The sequence below is a fragment of the Equus quagga genome, chromosome 3, assembly GCF_021613505.1.
Source record: "Equus quagga isolate Etosha38 chromosome 3, UCLA_HA_Equagga_1.0, whole genome shotgun sequence".
Taxonomy (NCBI): domain Eukaryota; kingdom Metazoa; phylum Chordata; class Mammalia; order Perissodactyla; family Equidae; genus Equus; species Equus quagga.
In genome coordinates, this window is record NC_060269.1 from 64,260,510 (window position 1) to 64,283,183 (window position 22,674).

General features: G+C 53.3%; 2 protein-coding genes across 5 annotated transcripts in view; both read right to left on the reverse strand.

Annotated features, from left to right (window-relative positions):
* The window catches only part of LOC124236881 (L-gulonolactone oxidase), a 30,855-nt gene extending 24,613 nt beyond the window's left edge, over positions 1–6,242 (reverse strand). For 3 of the 4 annotated variants that reach the window (XM_046655829.1, XM_046655827.1, XM_046655830.1), the window contains exons 1-4: positions 6,112–6,242; positions 5,113–5,214; positions 3,584–3,709; positions 2,574–2,668 (exon numbers count right to left, since the gene is read on the reverse strand). In XM_046655829.1, the coding sequence (XP_046511785.1) occupies positions 2,574–2,668; positions 3,584–3,709; positions 5,113–5,214; positions 6,112–6,114 (326 nt within the window). In that variant the 5' untranslated portion in view covers positions 6,115–6,242. The remainder of the gene's footprint in view (positions 1–2,573; positions 2,669–3,583; positions 3,710–5,112; positions 5,215–6,111) is intronic. The other variant, XM_046655828.1, reaches the window with a different exon arrangement.
* A 7,806-nt stretch (positions 6,243–14,048) lies between these two features.
* Positions 14,049–22,674, reverse strand: part of EPHX2 (epoxide hydrolase 2) — a 69,532-nt gene continuing 60,906 nt past the window's right edge. Inside the window, exons 15-19 of the mRNA XM_046656847.1 lie at positions 21,009–21,111; positions 19,201–19,270; positions 16,365–16,445; positions 14,676–14,734; positions 14,049–14,523 (exon numbers count right to left, since the gene is read on the reverse strand). Of these exons, the coding sequence (XP_046512803.1) occupies positions 14,445–14,523; positions 14,676–14,734; positions 16,365–16,445; positions 19,201–19,270; positions 21,009–21,111 (392 nt within the window). The 3' untranslated portion in view covers positions 14,049–14,444. The remainder of the gene's footprint in view (positions 14,524–14,675; positions 14,735–16,364; positions 16,446–19,200; positions 19,271–21,008; positions 21,112–22,674) is intronic.

The following is a 22,674-nucleotide window of genomic DNA, read 5'->3' on the forward strand; positions in this document are numbered from 1 at the left end:
GGCACCACGTGGCCCCCTGCTCAGAAACCTCGGGTGCTCGTCAGGGCCTCCCTCAGCCTGGGGTTCCTAGGATGACTAAGAGGAGGGTCTGTGTGCACCGAGGACACATGCCCACAGGGGAGCGGGAGCCCAGAGGCGCACCGGGCAGTGATGGACAGACGCACCCGGATCAGGGGCGGGGAACCAGAGAGGGTCGAGTTGAAACATGGGCTTCTCCGGAGCTGTCTCTGTGACAGCCCTGCCCTGGTGTCAAGGAGGAGTTGCTGGCACTTAGCGTAGGCCCAGGGGGCCAGGGGATGGGAGCCGCCGACCTGGGCTCCCTGTACAGAGATGGGCCGCCTGGCCACAGAGCAGGACCAGCATGGAAGTTCATTGAGACACTCCCAGCCCACCCCTCTCCCCCCTCCCCTGGGTGTCTCTTTGTCCCCATTAGCTGGGTTTCTTGGTGGTATGGCCCCTTCTGAAAATACCAGAAAATGCTGCCCTGGGGAAATACTCCAGCACGTGGAAAGGCAAACGCATGGCGATGTTCCTCAGGGTGTCGTATATCAGAGAGAAAAACTGAGAGCAGCCTGAAGGCCCAGCACAGGGCTGTTAACCGAACGACAGTGCATTTTGTCTGCCCTGTGGAGTTCACCAAGGCTAAGAAGCAAGGAGGAAACAGGCCGGGACTGTGTTGAAAGAAAGAAGCTGGATATAAGCAAGGCCCTCTGGGAGACGGGCCTCCAAGCAAGGGTCAGGCTCTGGCCCCCGACAGGGTGGAGACAACAAGCGGAGGGGAGACCGGGAGGCATCGACAGAGCCAGGAAAATGGATGAGAACTAACATTCGCTGAGCACTTACCATGTGGGGCATCTTCAACTCTTCCAGTCCTCTGAGCACCCCTATTCTATAGACCCATTTCCTAGATGAGAACTCCCGGCCCAGATGGGTCAGGAACTAGGCTAACAGCTAGAATGAGGCAGAAGCAGGGTTTGCACCCAGGCCGTCTGCTTCTGGAGCTGGGGCCGTCCCCACACTGCCATCCCGCTGCTGAACAATGGCGCCTGTGTCCTGCCCCGTGTGGCCCGCTACACAGTGGAGCCCTCCAGAGCCCCAGCCGGTGACTTTGGGAAGCCCCTTTGCCTCAGACCTCGGCCTCTTCATCTGTAAATGGGGTTCTGTTCCTTCCTCCCAGGTTGGCAGGATGATGAAATGAGTGAGTCCAGCAGTGGCGCGTGGCCTGACGCGGCTCTGGTCTTCCCTCCAGCCACAGCCACTCCTGACGTCCCCACAGCATCCTTGGCTGTGGACCCAGGCGGCCCGGGACACACAGGATGAGACATCCCAACTCCCTTTGAGTGGCAGGTGAGCCTCGTGCAGGTGGCCACTTGAGGAGGACGAGGTCCCCGTGGAGGACAGAGATACATCACAAACGGCACAGAGACGCTTCAGGGCCCAGAAGCTCATGCTCATAATAATACAACACGTCTCCCCCTGTCATCATTGGTCATGGGCTCTGACCCACTGCAGGGCCCACACGCTGTCCCTCTCCTGGGCTTTGGCTCATGCTGTCCCCTCTGCCTGAGTCCCTTCTCTCCTCTCTTTTCCCTGGTTTATACCTACTCAGCTTTGCAGACTCAACCCTCCTGCAGGAAGCCTGCCCTGATCCCCATCCCTCACGTATCCCTCTGTCTGCAGGGCTGAACCTGGGCCCCTTGGAGCCCCACAGTGCCTGAATACTTCTCTGACCTTGAACCTGAGGCTCTGCATTATGCTTGTCACCTGCTGGGAGCTCCTTGTGAGTGGGGTCTGGGTTTAGGTCATCTCTGCCTCTCCAGGGCCTGAACAAGGCCTGCACGTAGTAAACACTCTAGAAATGTCTGAGTTGCCATGACCTTTGGAGAGGCAGGAACAGAATGGTTTCCAGAATAAAAAGTTGTAGAGATACCTTGGGACCTATGATAAGAAAGCTGGGGTGAACTGACCACCCACACATGAAGACCAACTACAGGCTTCCATGATTACAATTTCCAGCTGTGAAGAGATTGCTACCCCAATGTCCAAAACACCTCTGTCACCTGTTTTAATGGTTGAAATCCCACAGTTAGAAATTCATTACTTTGCCTGTATTTGACTCTTATTTCAATGGAAACCCTCTGATGTTAAACCTGAGTAATCACGGACACCAGGTTTGCATGGCTGAGCCACAGGAAGCCCTGTAGCTCCGTCAGCATGCTCTTCCGTTCCTCTGAGTGCTTATTTTGCATATCCCTCTGTCTGAGTCCCTAAGTTGTTGGTCGCAAGCTGTAAGAAAGACTTTCCGATGGTTTTCCCACCCTTGTACAAGACTGATGTTTGAAGCTCAACTCGTCTCTGGCCTGTTTCTTTCTATTCTCATACACAGCCCCTGAATCCATGGGAGATGGGGAAATGGGTACCCTAGAGAGCAAGAACAGAGGTCCAGAAAAACGAGGTGCACCCTGGGAAGCGCTCCTCTCTGGCTCCTGCCAGATCCTTGAGTGTCTGGTTGAGGCCGGGGCAGGGGTAGTGGCAGCACTGGCCCACCCAGGAATGGAGGAGGGGGCTCTTACTTGGATAGGGCCAGGCCGTGCTTGTCCAGCTGTGGGTGCAGGTCGGCCAGGAGGATGCCGGCCTCCACCGTCACCTGCTTCTTCTCTGTGTCCACCTGCAAGAGACGAGCACAGGCTGGGACAAGCTAGACATCGCCCAGCCCTCGCCCTGCGGCCAGGCTCCCTGTGAGCATGAGCGTGTCTGTTCCAACTGGGGGTCAGCTCCAGCCACTCCTGCTGCAGGCAGCAAAGGGCATACTGACAGAGCCCTAGAGTGCTGGAGCTTCGGGAATATTCTGTGTTACCCCTTCTTTTTCCAGGGCAAGGAGATAAGGAGCAGGGACGAGAGGGATTTGCCCAAGATCACTGGCAGAGCTGGGACTAGAACTCAGGCCTCCTCCTTTCCCCCACCCCACCCCACCCCACCCCACCCAGACCAGGAAGGAAGGTGGGGTTCCTTGTAGCCCATGCAAAGTCACCAACTAAGCAGGGCCTACTCCTGCGGGGGCTCGACTTTGCTAGAGGGAGTTCAAATTCTCCTCTCATCCTCTGACCCTGGGAGGACTTAGGCAAAGACCGAGAACTGGAAGGGGGAGATGGGGGGACAGCCATTTGGCATCTGTGGGGTGAGAAGTGTGCCGTGTCCTGAGACCCCCACGGCAGCCCTGGGAGGCAGGAACAGTCTCTCCATTTCACAGCGAGGAGACGAGTTCAGGGACTTTAAGTCACTCGCCCTTCTTGTTCTACAGAAGTGGAGAGGAAGCTCTGGCGGCAGGGGGTTGGGGGAGGACATCTCTTCTGTGGCCACAAGGGGGCGCACAGACCAGACAAGCGGCCTGAGCAAGCCCAGGGAGGGCTCTGGGGAGGGGCATCACCGGTGGGCCAGGACTTGGGATGTTGCTTTGGGACTGGGGCAGGGAGGGCATTAGGCCTGAAGGGGAAGGCTGAGAGTTTCCGCCTGGGGTCTGGGGTGGAGGCCGAGGCTGCCGTCTTGGGGGCTGCAGAGGTGGGGAGGCGAGGGGGTCGCGTACCTGGAGGACCCGGTTCATCTTCCCCATGTGGATCATGAAGCCATCGGTGCAGGCGATGTCCGAGGGCGAGTGGCCGCCGCCCACCACCTTCACCCGCTTGTTCTGCTGCCTGGCCAGGGCCAGCACCTGCCAAGGCGATGCCTGAGTCAGCCCCGGCTCAGGCCTTCCCCGTGAGGCAGCCAGCCGGCATGCAGGGCCTGCGGGGCTGGGCGTCCAGGCTCTGCACCCCCCGGCCTCCAGGGCCGCTGCCTGGCTGGAAGCTGCTGTGCAGGCCACTGCAGGAAAGAGCCAGAGCGAAGGGCCGGGAAGTGAGCAGGATGGAGAACACAGGAAATCTTCTGAAGTGGGTCCCCGCGTGCTGCCCCCGCCGCAGCAGGGGCGCTTCCACAGGCAGATCTGCGCCTGTGTTTCCCCAGCGCAAAACCCTGCAGGCGCTCCCCGGGGCCTCAGAATAAGGCCCAGGCTCCTCGGGGCAGGGACAGTGGTTTAATATGGCTTTGTTCCCCCCATGTCTACCCTCTTCAGCCTCAGTTTGCTCATCTGTAAAATGGGGATAACAATCACCACCTCGCAGGGGGTCGTCAGGGTTGATGAGACCGTAGATACAAAGCACGTGCTGCCGAGTTAGAGGATCACTTCGTGGTGACTGTGTCGTTCCTACTTCTGTCCTCTCTGAGCGCCCGCGCACACTCACACCCATGCACACACACACTTGTGCCCACGCTCGCACACATGCACACACACTCAGGATGATTTTCTCCCTCTTCTCTACTCTACTAGTGCTGGTGGAACAGCATCTGCACCCTCTGGAGTGAGTTGTACGCATGCTGTCTTAGGGGCAAGCCTTTTAAGGGCAGAGGTTGGGTCTTGTTCATTCATTCGTTTATTCCTTCATTCACTCCACACATATTTATTAGGTGCTTCCTGTGTGCCGGGCACACTGCTGGGTGCTGAGGACAAGATGGAAAACAAGACATATTCTTATGCGGGAGAGAGGCAAAGCAGGAGAATGTTCAAGTCAACCAAGTAATTGCAAGTCATGAATATGCAATGAAGGCAACAACAAGGAGCTGAGAGAGAGACGACTGGGGACGTACTTCATTCAGGTGCCTGGGAATCCATGAGGAGGAAGACAGCAGGTTGAAGGCAAAAACAAACAAAAAGAAAACACGTGGAGAACGTAGATTTGGGCGTGTAAGTTTGTGACGTCTTTGAGACACCCAAGAGAGAAGTCATGTGTGAGTCTGTAGCTCCGAGGAGAGATCTGAGCTGGAAAGGAGTGTCTGGCAGCCATCGGCGGGCACAGTGTGTGTAACGTGGCAGCCGGGTGGAGCTGGAGCTGGGGAAGAGGGGCCAGGGGCCCACTGCACGGAGCTCCAGCCTAGCCAGCAGCTTGGGGTGGAGGGGTCTTAACTCCCACAGTCCATCCCCCAGCCTCCTCTCTCGGGCACTGCCTTGTCTCTAGGGCCCGATGGAGCTGGAGGTCCGAGGGCTGGGCCATCTGGCCCTGTGCGTAGATGGACACTCACCTCTTTGATCTCCTCCACGGATGTGGGCTGATAGTACATCTCTGGGCAACAGCCATAGGTCTTGGCCCAGTTTTGGAACTTGACCCCTTTGTACCCATGGACCTGTGACAGGCAAAAAGTGGGGCCACCACAGATATATCACTATGGGCGGCCCTGACCCCACCCTGCTGTCCTGCTGTTGTGGAGAAGGAGGCTGGGGCCACGGCACTCAGCCTTGGCTCCCTCTCTGCCCTGATCACCTCTCGGGCTGGCGGGAACTGAACACGGCGGCAGCTCTGAAGCTGTGCAGCCACATGTGGACTTCCTGCTGCCATCTCCCTTGTTCCCTCACAGTCAGCGGGCAGACAACTCTGCTCATTCTTGGAAGGGGCTAATTGGGGTCAGGAGTGGAGCCCGAAGGAGCAGGACTCAGGGCTCCTGCCTGGGGAACCTGGCAGAAGGTGTTCTTGGCTGAGGAGGGCGATCAGGGAAGGGCTGCATGAGCTGGCCTGGTGGCCCCAGAAAGACTCGGAACTGGCCTTCAGCTTTCCCACCAGCCTTCTCCTCCCGGGAAGGGGTACGTCTGGGAGTCTCCACAGCAGCCTTCTTGGCCTTTAGGCCACAGCAGGTAGCCCTGGGGAAAGACTCCCATTTGTGGGACACCCGCTGGGTGCCGGCCCTGTGCTGGGATCCTCTCTGTATATCATTTACCTTGCAATAATGCCATGAAGTAGGTGATATCACTCTCATTTTCAGAAGCCGAAATAGGCTCAGAGAGGTGAACTTCCCCAAGCACACACAGCAGCCAAGTGAAGACACTGGAATCCCACCCAGGCCTCCTCTCCCAGGCCTTCCCTGACACCCCAATGCCTCCTCAGAGCCGCTAGTGCAATTCAGGAGGGTCCCTGTGGCTTCTCCTTGGCCCCAGATTTAACCTAATTTAGCCCTCCCATGCCTGGCTCATGGGCCCAGCCTGGACGCAGCCCAGCTGGGCTGACCGGCTGTGCCATGTAGCCCTACCATGCTTCCAGTGGTGGGTCAGTGGACTTGGTCGACTCTTGCTTCCTCCAGGAACAGAGCACTGGGCAGTGGGGTGCAGAGGCGCAGCCAGGGGGCCCGAGCAGGCAGCACAGCAACCTCGGCACTCAGGGCTGACTCTGAAGCGGCTGCACACCCAGGGTCTTTGAGTCCCTGCAAAGGTGGGTAAACAGTGTTGCAACAGGCTCCACCTGGACAAACAGTGGCTCAGGCCTGCCCCCTGCCCAGGGCCCTCCCAGACAGCAAGGTGGAAGCGCTGAGTCTAAGGGGCGGCTGCTGTGTTCTGGAAGCTGCTTAAGCTCTGTCGGGGCAGGGAAAAATCCCCTTTCTATCTTCTCGTATTCTTATGGCTGGACTAACAATAAAATTGACACAAGACCAGATTAACAGGACAAAACCATAATTTAATTATGTGTGTACCTGAGAATCATGAAAGTGATGCTCGAGGAGTCAACAAAGCAGGCAGTATATGTGTCTTTTACACAAGGAAACAATCAGTTTGTGAGGAATGACAGGACAAAGACACTTAGACTGGAGGCACGTGATGAGCGAGGAATTTAAGCCGCGTTTAGGCTCGAGGGGGTAGGTGACGGGGCTACTCAGCCCTGCCGGCCCAGCTCTGCTGCTGGGGATGCCCGGAGAGCCCTGCACAGGGAGCGATAGTTCCTGCTTTCAGGGCAAGCAGAGGCGGGGGTGCAGAACGCCCTTTCTGCCTCTCAGGTAACTAATTGAAACTCATCAACATGCTATGGTGGGATATTTTGGGGTGGCCTGCTCTGGGCCCCCACAGCTCTGACCCCAACTCTAGGATTCTGGAGCCAGAAGACCCCCAACTTCAAAACTAGGTCCTTACTACCACAGGTCAGGGGGCTGGGATGGGGAGGTCTGGTGGGGGTCTTGTTGCAGGGGCCCCCTCGGGGCCTGCTTGCAGCGGGGCACAGGTGGCCAGCCTGTGCAGCTGAGCTCTGCATTCATGTTTCATCAGACCCACCACTGTAGAGAGACGGAACAGGATGCCGGTGGCCGCAGCCAGGGGACAAGGCAAACTGTTCTAGTAAAGCTCTTCCTTTCCCCAGGCTCTGGGGGAGACGGACCTGGGTTCCTCCTCCGAGCTGTGCCAGTTAACCTCTGTGAACCTCATTTTCCTCCCCAGAGAAGTAGGGGCACTTTTGCCTGATTCCAGGTCGACATAAATGTTATAGTTGATGTACGATGGATGCAATCAGTGCTTCAAATGGCAACAGACTCTTGCATCAGCCCCTAGCTGTGAGCTCTTGGGGCAGGATCCCTGGGACACTATTGTCCACATTGTCATCCATTAGCTCAGTGCCTGGCACAGAGCCAGAGCCTGATGTGTTTGTTCAACAAACTAATAAGTCACCGAGGATCTTGGCTTATCAGATCTTTCCAAGCCAAGAGCTGGTGTCTAGTGGGGAGCGTGGCCAACAGCTCTGGAGTTTTGGAGGAGGAAAGGCCTGGCTGGAGGGGTGGGGTTGCTCAGATACACACAGGAGAAGTCCTGGAACGGGGGGGTCAGAGTCACGTCTGTGTCCCCAAACCAGGATTTCTGCCAGCCGCCTAGTGCATGTGCATGTGTGTGCACGTACGCACATGTGTGTGCAGGACTGCACCCCCCCCAACTGCACATGTACGTGCTGTGAGGTGAGGGTGGCAGCCATGTGCTCTCCATGGGGAAATCCCAGCTAGTGGAGGTGCTGCTGTTTACGATTGCTGAGCAGGCCCTCAGTCACAGAGAGGAGAGTCCCAGAGACGGGCGAGGAGTCTGTGCAGCTCCAGACACGGAACAGAGTTGCCTTAGGGGAAGAGCTGGAATCCCAGTGTGTTATGGGTGGAACTGTGTTCCCCCAAATTCCTGTGTTGAAGGCTTAGCCCCCAGGACTCAGAATGTGACTGTATTTGGAGATGGGGACTTTAAAGAGGCTGTTAAGTTAGGGTGGGCCCTAATCCCATAGGACTGGTTTCCTTATAAGAAGAGCTGAGGACACAGACACACTCACAGGGAAGACCATGTGAGGACTGTCAAAAGTGCCTCTAGTGGAGCCTTTCCAGAGAAACTGCTTTGCTGTCTTGAGCCTTGGGCTGGGCCAGAGCTTTGGACTGGGCCAAAATGGCAATTGTTTTACAAGCAATTGTTTGAGTAATCGGCAGGAAAACGGACATCCTGATCGCAGACAGGATTGTGGACTTTCTGATGACAGACTCAATAGCCAAGCCATGTTTAGCCAAGACTAGATTCTGCCTCCACCTCCAACTAAAACTCCTTACTGTCATACAACCTTCCTTCTTTGCCTGTAAAAACCCCTGACTTTTACTGCCTAGCGGGACACATTTTGGGTTTCTACCTGAATCTGTGCTCCTGAATTGCAATTCCAATTGCCCAAATAAATATCTGCTGTTTAAATTGTAGTGATTTCTCCTCGGTTGACAGGACACAGGGAGAAGACGGCCATCTCCAAGATGGCCTCAGAAGACACCAACCCTGCTGACATCTTGATTTTGGACTTCCAGCCTCCGGGACTGTGAGGAAACGAATGTCTGCTATTGAAGCCGCCCATGTGTGGGACTTTGTTAGGGCAGCCGGAGCAGACCAAGACACCATGTCTGCAAGGCCCTGAGGCTGGGGTCTCCACTGAGGCCATTGTGAGAGAGAAGAGCAGGGCTTCCCTCTGCGCCCGGTTCCCTGGGCTGACCCTGATGGAAGGGGCAGGCCCTGTGCACTCGTGTTGGCCCGCCAGCTCCACTGCCCCAGGGGAAGAATGCTGGGGGACCTCCCCACAGAGCCTCAGACTCCCTGCCTGGGAAAGGCAGGGCTTGGGGGGGAGGGGGGTGAGCAGTGGGTAGGGGGCTTGGGGCTGAGGGATGGAGACAGCACTACTAGGTGGGCTACTGCCCCTTCTCTACACTCACTGTTCCAAAGCGATGGAAGGGGGCCCCGGGGCTGTGGTCAACCCACAGTGAGCACCAAGCCAGGGGCCGGTGGGGCGGGAGTGGGGGTGTGGGGGGTGGGGGCACAGAGACGCCCTTGGCAGGGAGGAGAGGGAGTGCAGAGGTACAGCCTGGTGTCATCCCAGGTAAATAACTTGTTTCCCACCCACCCCAAATCCCTGTTCCCACAACTGCGGGCAGAATATGCCCTGCTCCCCTCTCCCCACCAGTGCTCCTTTCAACCACAGCCCGGCCCAAGTTTTCCCCTTTTGGTGAATGTACTCTGAGCAGGACGCTCAGGAACCGGAGCTGGGGTGCTGGCTGCCTTGGGCTGCACCCCAGAACGGCACGAGGGGCTCCCTTCCCTCTTCTGCTGAGACTCCCCAGAGCTGGAGTCACGCCCCGGGTTTTCCTTGCTCACCCCTGCTTCGGCCTTGGAGGGAATGCTTCCTGCTCTGCACCCCCCAAGCCATGCACATCAACTTTTTCATAAATTGCCTTTATCGAAAAAACCAAAATGACATGTAACCAAAAGAAATGTAAAAATCAGCAAAAATGGTGTGTATCAGTTAATTCAATCTGCATTGCCACTATCCCGTGGTTGAAGTCAATGGTTTATTGCTTATTTCTTCTTGTCTGACGGACTCAGCTTGTTCAATAATTGCTGAGTCTTAACTTTTTCAAACATTTGTCGGCCAGGGAAATTCATGTTACCGTTTCCGTGGTCACTGAAGCTTGTTTGCTGACCTTTTCCCCTCCCATACTTATTAAGAAGTGAGAATGAGCTCCTTCTTACAGAGTTTGTACACGGAAACTTCATACATTTCTTTGAAACACTGAACATTTGGAACAGTTTAATGTTTCTCATCTGCAGATATTACCTTCTTGTCCCACTCAGGCAGCTCATTCTCTTTAAAATAAGATGTAGGGCATAAAGTTCAGGCCACACATAAGACAAGGTGGGAGGGCACTGTCTAAAATGTCCCCTGCCTCTCCGAGGTCTTTTTCCATCTGAATCCAGAGTAAAAGATGGAGACAATGACCAAATATCCATCCTTTCAATCTACTCAAAGGCAACAAAGGCTTTGTTTGAGGCTTTTTCTGGAATTTTACTTTGAGTTGCATAAACAAAGAATTGTTTCTGTCTTCAAAATTCTGACACAAGCTGAAGAGTCGTGCTGGGGGTGGGGAGCAATGCTGATACAGTCTGCCCTTCCATTTTGGCACTAGTGTCATGGAAAACAGTGATGAACTACATAAGAAACACAAGTTAGGTCCTAACCTAGGGCCTTTTAAACACGGGCCTTTTAATCGATTAAAAAGTGAGCTTATGACCCACTGGATGGGAGAAAATATTGGCATATATCTTATACAGGAATACTACTCAGAATATATAAAGAACTCCTGCAACTCGACAATCAAAAAACAAGCAAGGTGATTTAAAAATGGGCAAAGAATTTGAACAGACATTTCTACAGAGAAGATATACTATGGCCAATAAGCATATGAAAAGATGCTCAACATCATTAGTCATGAGTGAAATGCAAATCAAAACCACAATAAGATACCATTGCACGCCCATTAGGATGGCTACTATCAAGAAACCCAGAAAATAACAAGTGTTGGTGATGATGTGGAGAAATTGGAACTCTTGTGCATTGCTGGTGGGAATATAAAATGGGGCAGCCACTATGGAAATATAAAAAATTAAACATAGAATTACCACATGATCCAGCCATTCCACTTCCGAGTTTATACCCAGAAGAACTGAAAGGAGGGACTCGATGAGATATTTGCACACCCATGTTCAAGCAGCATTATTCACCACAGCCAAAAGGTAGGAGCAACCGTATGGTATGCACACAATGGAATATTATTTAGTCTCAAAAAGGAAGGAAATTCTGACATATGCTACAATATGGATGAACCTTGGGGACATGATACTAAGTGAAATAAGCCAGTCACCAAAAGACAAATACTTTACGATTCCACGTGTATGAGGGATCTAGAACAGTCAAATTCATAGAGACAAAGTAGAATGGCGGCTGCTGGGGGCTGGAGGGAGACCGGAATGGGGAGTTAGTGTTTAAAGGGGACAGAACTGCTGTTTGGGGAGATAGAAAGGTTTTGGAGATACGCGGTGGTGATGGTTACATAACAATGTGAATATACTTAATGCCAGTGTACACTTAAAAATAGTTAAAATGGTAAATTTCATGTTATATATATTTACCACAATAAAAAAGTCAGCTTATAGGAGTAGAAACATCACTGATATTCTTTCAAAAGCAGGTACCAGCCTCAAAACCTTGTATTTAAATATGGTGAAATGCATTTAGGTAAGCTGACAAAATGATTCCACTCATAACTTATAAATATGAAAGCTGTGAACACCCACAGTAACCTTAACTACTTTGGCTGTGTTATTAAGATCATTACTGAATTTGTTTTACGCAGCAGAAACCCACTGATGCGCTGTGGCAGTTTATCCAATGACTTCTAGCGAAGATTTGTTGATGTCTACAATCTGACGTCTCCCTCTGAATTTAATTCTCTCAGCAGATATGCCAGCAGTGTTAGTAAGAGATCCACCAAGGCTTGGAATAGGGGAAACAGTCCTGCAATTGGCCATCCATCTCACCCAGTAGGACATCAAAATCAAGAATCTGGAAGTAATTCATTTCTTCTTTCATTTAAGCACACATTCCCTGATTTATGCAGCAAACGTCTAATGAGCATCTACAAAACGCCAGGCATGTACTGGGGCACGGTCAAGGATGAATCACCTAGACAGGAGCCTCTGGTCTCAGGGGCCTTATAGTCTAAGGGACAAAATGAACAGTTGGGTGCAGTGGCCACCACCAGGGAGAGACCTCTACAATTGCTAAGATAAGGAAATGCTTTGTCATTTGTGGCAGAAAGGATTCCTTTGAACAGCGAAGCATGGTATTTCCCACCCAGGTCCTGTTGCGAAAACCTCTGAGCTTCCGACTTAGATATTTTAACCATTGTTTGCCTTTAATTTGCACTCATGGTAATGCTGGCATGAACAATACGGAAACTGGCTAGAGTTACTTCAAGGCCTGAAACCATGGGCTTGTTATACTCCAAGAGAGACAGAAATAGCTTTGTCCCATCTATTCTAACAGACTCGCTTTTAGAACACATTTCTCCCGGAAACCTTGGACCCTGCTAGTCGACAGCCACTAAGCATGAGGAAGAACCAGTGAGCGATCCCAGCTCCCTTGAGAGAGCTCCGTGACCCCACCGGTGTGTGGGTGTAAGAGTGAATATGGGTTTGCCACCCTCTTTTAAAAGGCTATTTCCCTAGCAGAGGTGAATACACTGTTATTTATGCCTTTTGTAGTCATGAAGGAAAAATAACGTTTTATAATTAAATCAATTTGAACACACTCCCAGCAAGTTGTACTTAAAATGGCATCTGGCAGCCCCCTTTGCTGCCACAACTGCAGAGGTGACCCGTGGCCGGAAGCTCCCCAAAGCAGACCGGGAGACACAGCTCTGGACATTCCTAGTGTTTTCTGGACACCTACAGACCTTTTCCAGTTGAGCGTCTTTTATGACCCTCATGCTTGTATGACTGGTTATATTTTTGTTGCAATGCTTTGTGCTTGATTCACGTGACCCTTATTTGCCCGAAGAGTAGAATTTCTGAGGCTTTTTTTTTTTTTTGAGGTAACGCTGATTTATGACATTATATAAATTTCACACGTCCATCATTGTATTTCAATTTCTGTGTAGACTACATAATGTCCACCCCCCCAAGACTAACTACAGCCATCACCGTACACATTCAGAGGCATTTCTGACGGTTTACGGGGACCGCTGGGTAGAACACTGAACCTGAGACAACCGGGGCAGACAGGCTGGCCTATTTGTGCTGCTTCTAATGAAGGATGTTCTAAGATTCTTCTTTCCTCTCCTTCCACCGCTCAGTAGAAATGAGCTTGGACATATTCAGGTGGTAAAATAATGTTGTCTGGCTTACATAGTCATTCCTCCTGGTCACATAGTTGCCTTTTAAATGAGCCCTTTAATTCTCAGATCCAAAAGGAAGAGGTGGTGTGGCTGGAAATTTAAAGCCCTCACAGCCTCGTCATAGGATGGACTAGAAATCTTAGAGTTAAGACTTCTGCAGCACTTCCTCTGAGCCGGGCACCATTCTAGGGCCCTTCATATGATAACTCATTTGATGATCACAACCACCTATGAGTTGGTACTATTAATGTCCCCTTTACAGATGAGGAAACCGAGGCACAGGAAGCCCTTTCTCGAGATCACACAGTGGTAAGTGGCAAACCAAGGGTCTAATGCAGGTAGTCTGACTCCAGTTTAGAAAGGAGATTTTTGGTAGAAGGAACTCAGCCTTTGGAACCAGGCAGCGTGTGTCTGAATCTAGGCTCTGCCCTCAACTAGCCAAATGACCCTGGGCAAATTATCTGAACCTCAGTTTCCCCATCTGTTAAGTGGGAAGGATAAGAGATAAGGACAAGATAAGGATAAGAGAGAGTGTATGTAAGGCTCCAGGCACACAGGGGCCCTTAATAATGAAGCTGCTAACATTTCCAGCCTTCCCCTTGTTTTTGACACGCACATCTTTTTTGTCTGGTTAATTTGAATGCATCATATTTCATAATTCAGCTCAGAGAGACCACCTCCTCTCCCAGCTTTCCCGGCAGAAGGCACAGCGAGGGAGGTGTGCATGTGGGCGAGAGCACGCTATGCTCAGGCAGCAGGGAGAAAGAGCGCGTGGCGAAGTGTGGCTAGTGGCCACTCTATCCGAGGGCGCAGAGCAGACGATTTCCAGCATCTCAGAAAGCTCCTCTGGACAGCGCTGGTCTGGACCACCCAGTGCTGTGTAGGCTCCAGAGCCAAAGCACGTGTGTTCATTCAAACGCGACAGGTTGTTAGAACACTGACTCCACCTCCTCCCAAAAACACAGGCAGCAGCATCACAGTCATCTCGGCTTTATTGAACAAAGGACTTCCAATCCCTGCCGGAATGCTTCAAGGTTAACTACTGATTTTGCTGCAAAACTATGAACTGGTTAGTCAAAGAGAATCACCCCTGGCCGTCCCACGCTGTCCCTCTAGAGAACACTAACGGTTCTTAGAGAGACACTGATGCATTTATTCCCGGAGAACTAATCACATGATTCTTCCTCCATCTAAAATCACGTCAAACTTGACTCATTTCACATAAAGAAAATCACTCTTTGTTGTAAACCCCTTCAGAACAACGCTGCTCGTTATGAGAGATGGGGGTAAGGCCTCGTCTAGGGACCAAGAGCAGTGTCCCAGCAGATGACAGCGTTGAAAGCCTGCTGGGGGCTTGTATGCGTCACATCCTAGAGCTTCGAGACCACCAGCGGGTCCCTGGCATCAGTTTCCAGCCACTCAGTGAGGATCTGATTCAACTCGGTGGGCCTGGAAAGGAAATAAAAGGCACTTCACACCTGTCTGCCCCCCCTCGCCTGGAGCTGGGAGAGGTGACAGAGTGGACGGCTAAGCTGGGAAAGCCTTTAGGGAAGGAGAACAGGACCCTCCCCCACCCAGGGACCCCGCCCCCCCATCCTTACTTCTCCATCTGTGTCCAGTGTCCACAATCCTTAATGTGGCCCCTTTTCAGGTGGGGGATCTGCAAGAAAATCCCAGAAAAGTAAATGGCAGAATGTGAGTAGGTCTGGTTTCAGGTGAGCGCAACGTGCAGTGGAGACCTCTGAGGGCACACTGTCCTCTCTGCTCCCCACAGGCCATTTCATTTTCCCTGGAAAAACACTGCATTAGTTAAGGAAGGAAGGACCGCTTATTGCTCTCCTACTATGTGCTCTACAGGCATTGCTGTATTCAATCTTGACCATAATCCTGTGGGGTAATATGAAGGCCCAGGGAGGTTAGGGAACCTGCCCAAGGCCACACAGAAAGTGGCTGAGCTAAGATGCAAATTCATGGCTGCCTTCTACTCATCTTAACAAACTGCCTCCGTGCAGAGTCACTGACTCCGTGCGCTACCTGGAAAAGGCCTGGCTGTTGTGTGGCCCTCGCTGCTTGTTGGGCTGTGACTGTGTCCCTTCCCAGGCTGCCTCCCTCCTCCCTGGTGGTCTGTGTGCAGGGCCGCTGGGCCGCCCTTTTGGAACCTGAATCTGCATAGTGGGTCACAGCAGCAAGCCGGAGGACTGAGAGGGAGCAGCAGCGCACAGCTCGGGACATGTGGGTTCCCTCCAGACACAGGCCTTGAGGAATGGAGTGGCAACCGCAACAGTATGTGGAAAATGCTGGGAAAAATGCGGCTTTCCACCCCAAGGCAGGAGCTGCCCCTTCTGAGCCTAACAAACCTCAGGGAGGTTAGCAAGCAGTTGCAAGGGCTGGAAAAAGCCAGCTCAAGAACCTGAATTTCTACAGAAACCTCCCAGGATCAAGACCACAGAGCACAAGTCCTCCATGACTCCAGAGCCCACATAGGGCATCCTTGGCAGCATCCCGCTAAGCGCACTCTCCCCACTATGCCTGAGGATGCTAACAAAGCCACAGCCACGTGCAGACAGCTCTCAGCATCCAGCAGGATAAATGAGCCAGTGACGGCACCCTACCTGCAGGCCTCCCCAGTCCCTACCAACTCCACACTCTTAGCAGTGAGCTTCCAACCTACGGGTTCAATACCCCCGCTCCCCTTCAATGGTCTCAAGCCCATGGGTCCACACAGCTCAGCCTGGCCCAGCGGGCTCAGCAAAACCTTGCAGCCTCATCGAGCTCCTGCCACTTCCTGAGCATTCCGTGCATGCTCCTTGCCTCTCAACATTCTGTCTCCTTCTCTGTTCTCTCTCTGCCAGGCAATCCTTGGTGGTTCATCAAGGCCAGCGCAGTGGTCAGTGCCTGGGTGAAGCCCTCACTCCCAAACGTGCCCTCTGCTTCACACCTGTTCTGCTATGGGATTAACTGCTGGACAGTGAGCCCCTACAGGGTGGGGTCTGTATCTCATTTATCTTTACCTCCAAGCATCTAGCGATTTCCTAAGTCATGTAAGTGCACAGAAAAGGCTTGTGAAATGAATGAATGAGTGAATGAATGAAAGACTACATCAGTGCACGAGAAACAGCATGCCTGCTGCTCCCAAGAGGCGACAGTGATGCTGCTGACGAAGTCCCTTGTCAAGCAAGTGGTTCAAACAAACACCTCACTCTGTGTCCTCGGCTGCCATCTTTCCTCTGGGACACCCGTGCCTTCTCCCAGGAAGCCCCGATGAGCCCAGAGCAGGACCATTCCCTTACCCAGTCCTCCATGTGCTTGGACATCTCAGGAACAAGCACGACATCCTTCTCTGCAGTTACCATCAGGGCAGGAATCAGAATCTGGGGAAGAACAGGAAGTAGGAGTTGAGAAGAGCCGTTGCCTTTCTGCACCTTACACCCTGTCGCAGCTTAGGGCCCCCCGGCCCTGGGGCAGGGGGACGGCTCCATTTTCATGCTGTGCAGCTTCCTCCCGCAGTGCCACCACTGTGGTCCTGGCTCTGTTCCCACCACGCTCGGCATGGAGGCGGCATCACTGTTACTGGAGATCTAAAACGATGGTGTGAGATAATAGAAAACATATACGAGGGTTTGCCCCCGGTTCCTGGCATGGAGCTCCCGAAGCCCTTAGAAATTCCTAAATGACAAGAGCACGAGGAGCATCTTTTGTTCTCCTGAGGTGACTCTGGAAGGTTCCTGGATGGGGCTGGTCATCAGAATGACTAAGTATGATTATAAGCTCGGAATTTTCAGCCCCACCCCCCATTCTCCAGAAAGGGGAGACGGGCTGGAAATGGAATAACTGATGATGCCCCCATGGGGAAGCCTCCAGACAATCCCAGTAGGAAGGGGTTCAGGGAGCTTCCAGGTTGGCGAACACATCCTTACTGGCAGCGTGATGCACCCCGGCTCCAGGGGGACAGAAGCTCCTGCACTCAGGACCCTCCCAGACCTCACCCTAAGTATCTCTTCCTCTGGCTGTTCCTCTGTGTCTTCCACCACATCCTTTAGTAAAGTGGTAAATCTAAGTAAGCGTCTCCCTGAGTTCGATGAGCCACTCTAGCAAATGAATTGAACCAGAGGAGGGGGTCGTGGGAACCTCAGATTTACAGCTGATCAGTCAGAAGCACAGGTGACAACCTGGACTTGCAGTTGGCACCTAAGGTTGGGGGCAGCGGGGAGGGGCAGTCTTTTGGGACTGAGCCCTTAACCTGTGGGATCTGACGCTATCTCTGGGTGGACGGTGTCAGAATGGAGTTAAATTGTAGGACGCCCAGCTGGTGTTGCAGGGCATCGCTTGGTGGGGGCAACCTCCACACAGCTGGGGACCTGCAGTGTCAGAAGCGGAGTGTTTTGTGTGAAAGTCCAGCAGACACACAGGAAGAAGGGCTGGGATTTTCTGATACAGGCAGGTTCAGCAGGGCAGTGACCAACGTGGGTTTCACGTGCATGTGTGTAACTAAGAACAAGTGTGCCGGCCCACTCCGTGTGACTGATACTCGTGGAACTGAATGGATGGCACCAGAAAAGAGGAAAAATGCCCTTGAACAGAGATCAATATTCCTTTTCTTTGAATTAAATGAATGCTTAAAAAGGGCAGCCAAGATTCTAGAGTGAACCGGTCAGCCACAACTGTTAGCAACGTGACATTAGCGGCAGCACAAATGACTTCGCTTTTATCTACTGACCGATGGGGCACTGCAAGGTTGAGAGAGCCTCCATTTATCCACTTTGTTCTCACTCTACCATTATAATTTTCAGACAGCTTTAATTTGTCCTGGTTAAGGAACTTGCCCTGTTTTTTACCGACAGGCAGACCCATGTGTCCCTCAGGGCAGCCCCGCTGCAGATGATGAAGACCCGGGTGCACGCAGAAGGGATTTTGTTGCTGAAACTCATCCTGAAGCTGCTGTGGGGTTGTGTAAACTCGAGAATGTTACAGTCAAAGAGCAACCTGGTGGTGGGGCATGGGAGGAGGCGGGAGAGGGGCAGGGTCTGGAAGTAACTGCAGAAGAAGGGGATTCCCAGCCTTGGCATCATCGGGATCCACTTTCCCAGAGCCTTTGTCAGTATGTCCCTCCATGGTGTGAGAGATTTGCCTATCAACCGCAGTTCTGTAGTTTCTGTCATTCACAGATTAGAGTGATGATAAGGATAATGAGTGTTAATTGAAATACTACTATGTGCTAGGCACTGTCCTAAGCATTTTATGTGCATTAATGCATTTCATCCTTACACAGCTCTATGAGGTAGGCACTCTTCTTGTCATTCCCGTATTACAGAAGTGACCAAGGAGAACAGAGTTGCTAAGCGCCTTGCCCAAGGTGACACAGGGATTAGATGCCAGGCCAACTTGCTGTCCAGCTCACTCTTAACCACTATGTCCTCTGCTCTATTTCCTCAAGACCTAACCCCAGCAGGCCAAGGCCGCATCTGTTTTATTCGCCTGGTGTCCCTAAGGTCTAGCACAGGGCCTGGCACAGAGGGCGTTCATGGTCAAGTGAGTCACGAGATAACCAGGGCTTCCGAGTGAGCTGAAGAATGTGAAAATGCAACTTCTCTTAGGTTTTGAACGTTTTGAATGTAATGGGTACCCCATCACTCCCTGTGCAGATGCAGAGAGTGGAAATCCATCTTCTGCTTGACAGACGAGGAAACTGAGACTCACACTGATGGGTCAAGGTGACCCAGCCAGCAGCTAAAGCCTCATCTCTCTAGCAGCACCTAACGCTCCTTCTGTGACTGGGGCTCCATGACCCCTGTTACCTTTGGGAGTTACCCTGGACCATCTGCTGCCTTGGCCTGGGGCACTGCCAGGAGACCTGGGTCTTCCAGACTGATGCCTCAGTCACCAGACAGACCCCTGCCTGGCCCCAACACACTCTATCATTCCAAGAGAATCAACGTCAAAAGAGGCCCCAAGGGAAACCCTTGAGTAGAGGCACTCCCAAAAGCCCAGAGAGAAAGGGCGGAAAGGAGGAAGCCAGCTGGGCAGTCTGTCCACCCCCAGCTCTGACCCAAGAGAATATCAGTTGGGGCAATGGGAAGGCCCAGGGCAGCGCACAGAGGAGGGGAACAGCACTGACCCAGCACTCACCTTGCGTCCCGAGCCTTTGCAGCCCCACTGCCAGTTCCTTTCCACGTTTCGATACCAGTTTAGGGGACCCCTGGGGGGGGCAGATCAGGGAATAGACACAAGAAAGCTTTCAGTAGATGACGACGCTGTAGACCCCCCAGGAACCAGCTCTGCATAGAGCCAGTCATCCCAGGAAGACAGGGGTTTCTGCAGGAGGAGCACAGATCCCGCACTGCCACCTTGCTGCCCAGCGCCCGTGCCACACCTTCACAGGAGGCACACCAGGCTGGCTGAGGGGCTGACAGCCTTGGAGGTGGGCTTCCGGACACGTGGCGGTCAGCCCCAGAGGACTCCCACCTTCTCTGAGGGCTGTCACTTTAGAGGGTGGGGGGCTTGGTGCAGCATCCTTGCTGTCCAGAGGCCACTCCCTGCCCCGGGGAACCCACTGAAAGGGACGTGGGCAGGTGGCACAGAGATGCCTCCCCCGGACAGGTAAGGCTGGCTCTGGGACGTACCCAGAACACTCTCCCAGTCCCCAGGCCGGCTTGGGGTTGGGGGCCTTGGTGAAAAGAAAGGCCCTGGAAACCTCTGCGACAAGCCCCGTGCCCTCGTGGGACTCCTCATCTCTCCTCCTGTACAAGGAGGCGGGATCAGGTTATCTCAACGCCCCCTCCAGAGCAACTCTGTCCCCAAGTCTGAGATCTTACATTGTCTCCTGCTTTAAAAAAAAAAAAAGAAAAAAAAAGGAGAAGCTTGGGGAAGAGCTGTGGGCTGGGGTGCGGGAGAAGCTGGGCCTGGAAGGCGGCTGCCACAGGCCTGCCCAGGCAAGGCTGCCTGTTGTGAGCATCCAGGCCTCGGCTGACAAAGGCCACCCCCACGCTTTGGCTCTCTCTGCGCCCCTGGATTTGAGTGAAGGATGGGGGTGTAAAGAGAGGCGTGAGGGCGAGGGGGAGAATGGAGCGTGGCTAACTGCAGCCGGAGGTCACGGTACCCTGGGAGGGATCAGAGCTTCAGAGAGCCCTGGTATTCAAGCATTTGAAGGGATATGCAGAAGGGCGCTATCAGCACAAGCTCCGTGCTTCCAGAGCAGGGGCCCTGACTTCAGTCTGAAAACAGACCTGAGAAGACGGAACAGTACCGAGGCCCGCGACACTGCGGCGAACCTGAGAGCACCACCGAGTGAAGGAAGCCAGGCACAGAGGGACGCGCTGCCGTCCACGGTGTGAAACACCCGGAACAGGCAAATCCGCGGACAGCGAGGCGGCCTGCAGGCTGCCAGGACCAGGGAGTCGAGGGGGAGTTGGAGGTGACTGCTAAAGGGAGCGGAGCTTCTTTCTGGGGTGATGAAAAGGCTCTAAAATAGACTGTGGTGCTGACGGCATGGCCCCATGAGCACACTAAAATCTGCTGAATTGCACACTTCCAGTGGGTGAATTCTAGAGTATGTGAGTGAGAGTCAAGAAAGCTGTACTTAAAAAAACAAAAGACCTGCGAGGTCTATAGCTCCCTTGAAAATACCTGCAATTTTTGAGTTTACGTGGGGTTTTGCATTTCCTGAAGAAAGAACTCAGAGTTGCCATCTGATTCTCACAGGGGTTGTGACTCAAGAGAAGTTAAAAACATCTGCTTTGAGGGCCCACAAGCATGAAGGCCCTGAGCTATCTCAAACTAGAGCAGGCAGAGCATCATAAGCTGGTGAGCCTCCTGACACTGGAGGCATTCAAGCAGAGGCTGGCCAGGCGTTTGCCAGGGCCATGGCACCCTGAGAGCAGAAGAGCCCCTCTTTGCTGAGCACCTCTCTTCTGTGCGTGGGGCACTGTTGTCTTTACCTGAAACCAGACTTCCTGAACTGCTGCACATAGAACTGGATGTCCTCCTCAGAGACCATGCTGCTGAGGCTGGGCTCCTCTGGGGCTGCCACGAAGAGTCCTCCTGCAAAAGGCCACTTGTTTCCTCTCCCACCCCCAGCCGGTTCCCAGGGGAGGCGAGGCCGCCAACTGTCTCTCACGTCCCAGGGGAACTTGCAGCCAAGGGCCTCGCTCCTGCAGCTGTTCTCGCTTCCTTTTCCACAAGGAGTCCATCCCTTCTCGAGCCCCAACTCTGTGCTCTCACTGTCATGCTGGAGCCCAGGGGCATCACACACACAGGCCTCGACTTCCATGACAAACTCCGGGACAGACCATACCCGGCCCCACCTCCAAATCTCGCAGCGCAGGTCCAGGATGACCCCTGGCCCTACTGTCTGCCAGGGCCTGCGGCCCTCCAGCTACCTCTCCCAGAGACCACACCTTTGCTAAATAGCTTAACCATGTCCCTCTTTGGCTATCTCCACTGGGAGTCTCAGACTTGTCATAAGCACGTGCTTCGAGATTCTCCTGCAGCCTGGTAGATGATCGGGACAGGGAGCACGCACGCTACTGCCTTCTGCACGCTCATGGGCCTCGCATGGTGTCCTTAGGGGGGAATCCTATTTTGTTTCCAGGGGTGTAGACTGTGTCCCAGCAGTTCCCATCCCCTTGGAGGATGACCTTGTGATCACAAGTGACAGCCCAGGGACCACTGCCATTTCACAGGGGACAGCCCCGAGGGCTATTAATGCTGTGCTTGAACAGGGCTGGCTCAGCATTTTCAGGCTCTTGGAGCCTTGTAGGTACAGACCTGGGTGACACAGACTTTCATGAAATGCATCAAAAGGGCATGTGAACAGGGTGCCTCCTCGTGCTGAAGCAGTTCTGAGCTCCCCGAGGCTGTGCGCCTGGCCCACTGCTGCCTCGGGGCCAGCCCCCAGCTGCTCTCCTCCCTTCATTACTGCTGTCTGACCCCTGCCCCCCCCAAGACCGTGGGCTCCCTGAGGACAGCGACTCCGCTTCGTGCGTTGGGATATTTGCCCCTGCCTCTCACCAAGTGTGCGCTCAAGATATTAGAGGAACGAAGGCAGGACCGAGGGACTGTGTGGATGAGTGAAGGCAGGGAGGGAGGAGGGAGGGGGTCCTGACCAGTGAGAGGAGGACGGCCTTTAGGGTCAGCCGAGTTTAACCCCAGCCTGGCCACTCTGGGTAAGTTCTTAACTCTTCTGAGACGCATTTCCTCATCTGTAGAACGGGGATAACATGGGATCTTTAGGGATCTCATGAGGATTATAAATAATATATGTAAAGTGGGCTAGGCCAGCGTTTGATGCACACAGTTGGTGCTCGAAGAGTGGCAGTGATCATCATTTATAGAAATACAAGAGAATAACGGCAAGGCCACAGTGTTGGGGCGAAAGAAAGGTTCCGTGCGAGCAGTGCTGGACCTGGAGCCACGGGGGCGCCCCCATCTGCTCTCGGCTCTGACTCCTCACTTACATGCAGCCCAGGAGGAGAACAAGGGTGGTCCTCACACGACGGAACCGGAAATGATTGGAACGTGGAGACAGGATGCAGGAAAGGCCAGGGGACTACGACAGAGGAGCCCTAGGCCGGGGACCAGCCTGACTCCTGCTCATTGTGCACC